This window comes from Thermobia domestica, unplaced genomic scaffold, assembly GCF_964235325.1.
Source record: "Thermobia domestica unplaced genomic scaffold, izTheDome1.hap1.1 HAP1_SCAFFOLD_1262, whole genome shotgun sequence".
Classification (NCBI taxonomy): Eukaryota; Metazoa; Arthropoda; class Insecta; order Zygentoma; family Lepismatidae; genus Thermobia; species Thermobia domestica.
The window spans coordinates 26,601-34,179 of NW_027656972.1; the positions used below are offsets into that span (position 1 = coordinate 26,601).

General features: G+C 37.3%; 1 protein-coding gene across 1 annotated transcript; it reads left to right on the forward strand.

Annotated features, from left to right (window-relative positions):
* The first annotated feature begins 261 nt into the window (after positions 1-261).
* On the forward strand, positions 262-1,858 carry LOC145677707 (protein yellow-like). The gene has a single exon (XM_081748117.1). It carries the CDS (start codon positions 407-409, stop codon positions 1,832-1,834), a length of 1,428 nt encoding a protein of 475 aa, XP_081604243.1. The 5' UTR covers positions 262-406; the 3' UTR covers positions 1,835-1,858.
* The last annotated feature ends 5,721 nt before the right edge of the window (positions 1,859-7,579 follow it).

Genomic DNA, 7,579 nt, shown 5'->3' on the forward strand with positions numbered 1-7,579 from the left:
TAAATTATGGAAACAAACAAACGTCATAGTGTCGCTGTATGATCATCATGTCTCATCCGTATTCATTGTGTAAAGCTGTTTGAGTATATAATATTCAGTATGCAAATTAGTAGTCACGTCCATAAACGCTTACGCCTTCGTCTTCAAAGAAGCAATCGGTGGGTGTACTTTGCTTGCTTTTGAATTAGTGACATCCATTCGGCGCTCTTCGGTAATCTTCGGTTGACTTCACACGCCCACTACCAGTTACGCAAAGTCGTCAAAAGCCTCTACCAAAACAACAGCGGTACACAGTTTATTTTCATGCACGCGCGTGTTGTGTGTTGTGGTGTACCGAATATTTTGTGGCTATTTTTTTTTAAAACTTTCTCAGAAAGATAGTCTAGTAAAACTTTTGGTGATTGTGATGAAGAAACTTCCCACAATGTTAATTTTCCCAAGTGCGCAGTTTCTTTTTGTGTTTTTAACATTTCTTAAAGCATCGACAGTGTTTGCTCAAGATGAAATCAACGAGTTTCGAGTTGTTTATGAATGGTTTAAGCTTGATTATGCTTGGCCAAATGACCAGGCTAAAGCTTACGCTCTTCAGTATAATCGTTATATACCGGCTAATAACGCACTAGCAGGAATCAAGGTGTGGCGAGACAAAATATTCCTTACAGTGCCTCGATGGAGATCAGGTGTGCCGTCATCCTTGAATTGGGTACCCTTGACCCCGGAGGGCAGCAATGCATCACCTAAGTTGCGTCCATATCCAAGCTGGCAGATGCAAACTTTAGGCAACTGCACTTCCTTACAGTATATCCAAAGTATGGAAATTGATCCTAAGGGACGCATGTGGGCTGTAGATGTTGGGCGCGTAAATATTCACGAAATTGCGGATAATACATGCCCTCCAAAATTAGTAATAATAGATCTGAATACTGACCGAATTCTGCGTACTTTTGTATTCCCAGATGAAGTGGCGTCGCATAACAAAAGTTTCCTTAATGACATTGTCATAGATGTCTCGGGCGGTGAAGATTCCGATGATTATTATGCGTATATTAGTGATGCTCGTGAAGCTGCTATTGTGATTTATAGCTTACGACTTAACCGAGCATGGAAAGCAATGGACCAATCCATGCGAGCGGACCCTGATGCCCAGAGAATACAAGTAGCAGGGGACTACCTGGCAGTCAATGTCCAAGTAGATGGTGTTGCATTATCTCCTCTAAAAGACGGCGCTAGAAATCTTTATTATTGTCCGTTGAGCAGCTATGAATTGTTTTCGGTTCCAACAGAGATTCTCAAAGATCCTGTAAAATCTCGTGATATCTCTGGGTCGGTAATTAAATTAGGACGTAAAAGTTCAATTAGTGATGGTCTTGCGATGGACAATACAGGAATTTTATATTATGGACTTCTTGGAGAGGATGCAATCGCTCGTTGGAATTCTAGCCGACCATTCACAAGTGAAAATCAAATGGTGATTTCCAAAGACGAGAAGCTTTTGCAATGGCCAGATACGTTTGGTTTCGATAATATGGGTAATTTGTGGGTTATCTCAAATCGTCTCCAAAATCTAATACAGAATAAAGTAAACTTGGACGAACCAAACTACAGGGTGATTCGTGGTTACACAGGCACTAAATCGTACATGTATCCAGATCCAATGGCTAACAAATCAAATATGATGAACAACGAATGGAGTACTCCTGGACGTTGGGAAGAACAGTACGAAACAACGACAATGACACCCTCTTCCGCATCAGTGGCGTTACCTATGTATTCTCTGATCGTCTGTATTCTTACACGGATTCTAGGCTCTGCACTGATGAGGATCAGGTGCTAGTGAAATTTCTCCTAGCAATCTATTTAAGGTACGGATATGTATATTTAAATTAATTTTAGTCTATTTATTAATCTAACATTAGCCTAAACAATTTTCTAACTTGGTAATTGAATGATGCAAGGGAAAACAGTGATATTGTATTGAGCATGAATGGTTTGATTGATTTAACAACTTTTATCTGCAGACCAGTAGCGTAGCTAGAATTTTTTTCAGGGGGTGCCAATGAAGGGCCCAAGAAAATTTTGAGGGGGCCATCTCCAATGAATGAAAACTTTTATTCACACACACACACACACACACACATATATATATATATATATATATATATATATATATATATATATATATATATATATATATAGTGGCGGATGTAGGATATGATCAATGGAGGGACCAAACCATAGTTTGCCGTTTTATCCAATGTAAAGCAGGATTGAAGCTCATTTTATCTACTGTGTACCTGAGCGTTATGGGTATATATATATATATATATATATATATATATATATATATATATATATATATATATATATATATATATAATATGTGTGTGTGTGTGTCTTCAAGGTGAATGTTTTCACCTTTGTTGTTCATGATTTTACTCTTTTACAGTGAAAATGTAAGAATTTACTACCTCAAACAACTAAGATACATTACTAGCTCACAATTGTTTTCTAATATAAATAAGTAGTTATTTAATCACGGCGTTTAAAAATATGTGTGGCTGGTTGATTTAAATGGAAGCAGAGAAATACACTTTTATGGGTAAAGGAAATAACTTATAGGTTAATGCCTCTACTTAAGAGGATCTTTCTATTCTTGTGGGCAGCAGCAAACTTAGCAACAACTCCTTCAAGTTCTAACGATTTAGCAATTTTCTTCATATAAAATAATCCTAAGTTTTTTAACCTATTGAATTGCGTATATGTCTTTAATCTTCCCAAACATGAGAATGACGTTTCACATGTAGCACTAGAAACTAGTATAGTAACAGAAATGGCATCTAACTTATAGGTTTCTAGGAGTGCGTTTTTGTAGACACAAAAAGACCAATGAAATTCATCAAGAAATCAACTTTGGTTTTCTCTCGTCTTCATACAACTTACTTGTGTTTGGGAGGATTTTAAATTCACATTTTTATATTTCCAGATCACTTTCATAATGCTGGGCCATAGGCTCCACAACATGGGCACCGACTACGTGGGTGCTCCGGGGCTCCAGCACTCACACAAATAATCTTGTGGATGCGGCGCACCCACAAAATTTTTAGTTTGATAGGAACAATATAAAATAAGTATTTCTCACTTGTCATTATAAAAAAATAATAACCAATTAAAACATTGGGATGCAAGTTAAAATTTCTAACCTCTAAAACACAATTTTTTGTTTCAAATGTGTCTATGAAAAGGCAACCAAGCAACATCTTGCCCTCTTCTTTACCTGTCTCTGGCCTAGTCAAAGGCATTCCCCACAATTTTAATAATTAAAAAATTGAAACTATATTGTGAATATAATCGAGCACAGCCCTTTATGACAGTGTTCATAAAAGATTTTAAATAAAGGATAATTAATCAAAAAATATCGACACTCCCCTGAAAATATATAACAAGTTCCACCATTGATATGCACATACATTAATTTTGGAAAGTCGGCGCCGTTGCTCCACAATGTTGTAATTTAGAAAGTTTTCACTTTTTGGATGTGGAGCGGTGATTGATCTAATGATTTTACCACATGATCCAAAACAGTTTTCCATCTCAGTGATTGGCTTATCAATAGTAGGTAGAAAAATGTCTCTTAGTATATTATCTTTAGAACATTCGTTTTCTGCCTCCTGTGAAGGGAGAGATTAATCCACAATGAATTTGTGATATTTCGATGGCGAATGTCTAGTTCGTTTCCAGAAGGAACCCCTATAATTTATCTGTTTCCGGCTCTGCAATTTCAAGACCATTTTCTTTGCATATCTCCAAACATTCTTGATAAATTTGTTCGAATGTTGTTTGTTGAAAGTTATATTCTCCAGACCTCATCTTTGACAGCGTTTGAACTAGTGAATCTACAAGAATCAAGCCTTCCGATATGTCTGCATCTACTTGAGATAGGGCGAAACTCAAAGTTATAGCATGACAGCAGTCATCTCAAACTTTACCAGCGCGAAAACATTCTCTCTTGTACAGATTACAGTAATTTGCCGGATGGAATGCTGGAAGTAAATAAATATCACAAGTTCGAGATTTGATTTAATACCGCATAATAATACAAATAGTTGTTTGGTATATAAACTGTATTATTATTAATAATAATAATAAAGTAAAAAGTGATGGACAAGGTCAAATGTTCTTAAGAGACAAACGTCGCACAGAAACAGGAACTGAACTCTAACAGGGCATTGATTTGCCGTCCCAACCCATTTTAAATTTTTAGCCTTGCTCTTGAAGATTAAGTTTCAGTTTAAAGTAAATTGCCAATAATTATCATGTATTCTTAATATTTCAGAAAAATTTCCCGATTTCACATTCCGAAAATACAGTAGCCTAATCAGCGCCCAGGGCAAATTTTGCGATTAGCATCCCCTTCATTTAGATCTACACCAATAAACATATAAATTAGTTTGCTGGCGCCCGGGGCAACTGCCCCGGTTGCTGCCTCTTGTTTTGATCTAACCGTAGTTCAATTATTTTTGGTTACTTTTACCCTTGAGCTCTAAAATTGAGTAATGAATTTGCCTTTATTTCATTAAAATGATGAAGTGAACACTCTTTGAAGCAAAAAAAAGGAAATGTTTTTCTTTTCCTAATATCAAAGTGTCAGAACAGACATTTCAATGGGAATTCCTTTCAACAAAAGAAGTATACCTGGCCTTTTTCTTTCTTTTGTTTACCTTTACTAGTTTTTTTAATTTTTTTTTTTTTTAAAGAATTTAGAGTGAATTCAAATACACAAACATTTCATACCCACAACGAATGGCCTAAGCTCAGCGGTAGAACATCAGCTTAAGATTCGGAAGATGGTGTGATCGATCCCTCATGGGTAAATATTTCGACTGAGGAGTTTATTAAGATTCTTTTTCGGTATCATTATGGAATTTTTTTATCGCGCTATTAATTCATTTCCCTCATTTCTATCCCTTGAGCCTCGGATGTTTCAAAGCCTTAAAATAAATTCAAATGTAGTTGAAGTAACTCAACGCTACTATCCTGTAGTCGATGCTAAATTAATATTGTTAGTTTTGAGCTTAGATTTGAAGGAGGGGTATTAATTAGTAAATCCTGTTGAAAATTCATGTCACCACTGATTTACTGTTCTGCATAATTCCTACAATGTAATTTTCTCAGAAATGCTTAATGCTTAGTTTTTTCAGAAATGCATATTTTGACGAATAACAAATATAAATCTGTGATAAAAGTGGGTATGCACTGACTCAACTTACTGAATGGAATATCTGTGGACCAGTCCCACAAACTCCTGATATCTCTAGCAGTATAAGTCTGTGGGGGGGGGGGCACTAGGGGGGCCAAAAATTTGAGCACGGGGGCCTGGCCCCTCCACGCCCTCCCTTGGCTCCGCCACTGCTGCAGACGAGACTAAAACTTATTTCTTCAGTAAATCTGTACGTAAGAACTTATTTCATTAGTGAAAACAGCATTGAAATATGATGAACGGTTCTCGATATAATCGCGAATATATTCAGATCTAACTCAAAACTTTTTTAAAAGTCTATTTAAAAGAAACTGAAATTTCCTCGTGACTAAATTGTTAATGCTTTTATTTTTGGCGTTGAAGACCTGGGTTTGATTCCAGTTGTAGGTTGGATCCTACGTCAAGTTGTCATTCTTTTATATATACATAGCACAACCAGGCATTGGGGACATGTCATAATAATCTCCTGACAATTGTGTTTTACAAATTGTGCTTGTCTAAGGTCGCAGTGGCTCACTGTTAGGAACGTTCACCTCTGATGCATGGGGTTTTTGGTTCGATCCCAGCACTCGCCAAGTGAGCTTTGTGGGTGTGTGGGTTTTCTTAGGGCTCTCCTGTTTCCTCCCACTTTCTTCATTCCATTATTTCATTCATTTCTCATCATCACCGTCTCCTGTAGCCTAGCCAGCATAACCGTGGGACGTAAAACTTAAAGATATCCATTTCAATTTTGTGCCTCTTTTCATAAATCTGTCCCTCTCCTCCAAGTTCAAATTCCAAATTCAAGATTGTGTTCTGTCTTCTCATTATTGGTCATTTCACTGGAATGCAACAGTTGGATTGTAGTTTTCCTTCTTTACATAAAAATAAAGACTTTGGACTTACTCCTCTCCCCTCCATTTCTCACACACATGCTTAAAAGATCTTACGGCGTGCAACACAATACTTTCTTCTGGGGAAACTCTGGAAATGTATGTATTACAATCAGGGATCTCATCCAGGATTCCAGTATACGTAATGAAATTATGGCCCGGTGGTTTTCTTCGAAATTCGGTTAGATTTACACGATTACAGAACCCCACATCCCTGGAAATTCGATTATCTTTAATTTCAGTAAGAGATCATTTCCTTAGGTAAGTAACCTTGAATTACTGTAGCCCATTCACATCTAAAAATTTTGAAAGTGATGTAATGTCATATACTTAAATTAACTTTCCTTCGTATCCGGAGATTGTTACAGTTCCAAGATTTAAGAAAATTGAAATCATTTCCATTTCAGCAATATATGGAAGACTCAGTGGAAGAATATAATTATACAGTACCTTTTTAACGGGGGAAGGGGAACAAGTCCAATATTACTAATTTTCAGTTATCCACAGCTTGCTGTGAAATGTTGACTCTTTTGGATGTGGGAGGAGCTGCGGTGGCTTAGTGGTAGAGTATTCACACGTGGTGCATGGGGTCTTTGGTTCTATCCCAGCTCGCGTAGGGCCGCGGTGGCTCAGTGGTAGAGCGTTCACCTCTGGTGCTTGGGGTCCCGGGTTCGATCCCGGCCCCCGCCAAGTGAACTTTGTGGTGTGCAAACACCGTGTGCGTGGGTTTTCTCGGGGTTCACCCGTTTCCTTCTACTTTCTTCATTTCACCATTTCATTCGTTTCTTATCACTGTCTCCTTTAGCCTAGTTGACATAACATTGGGACGTAACACTTAAAGCTTTCATTTATTTCGAATGGGAGACCAGGAATACGTTCATCACGTTACTGTTGCTGGGGTTACTTTTTTTTAAAAAAAACTACCAGTTCGGATCCATACTATGGATACTGTGAAACTGTGGGTAACTTAAAATTAACAATTTGGGACTTGTTCTCCTTTTCCCCCGAAAACACACACATATATTTTTGATTATAGACTTACATAATTTACATATTGTTTTACCTAAGAGATATTTATTCTTCACAACTTATGAAGAGAATCACCCTTATGAAGAGCGTAACCTTTATGAATCATAAAACAGTCTGCGGAACTTATCTTGCAGAAGGTATACAGACTTTGAGCTTGAGTATTTGTTGCAAAGTTTATAGTCCTATATAACTACCCAAGCAGTTGAGGTGTACCCGAAGCATTACGACAGGGCGCGCGTCTTTGGTGTGCAAGGTCCCGGGTTCGACGTCTTTAAAATTTGAATCTCTTAAACTAGGTCCACGTCTCATATAGCATCGCTCCTGAAAAGAGACTAAAGTACAACAGAAGCTTTATGAGAATGCACTTCCTTTTCAGTATGTGCGCATAAAATCATATCCTGCAACAAATTTAGCACCTCGA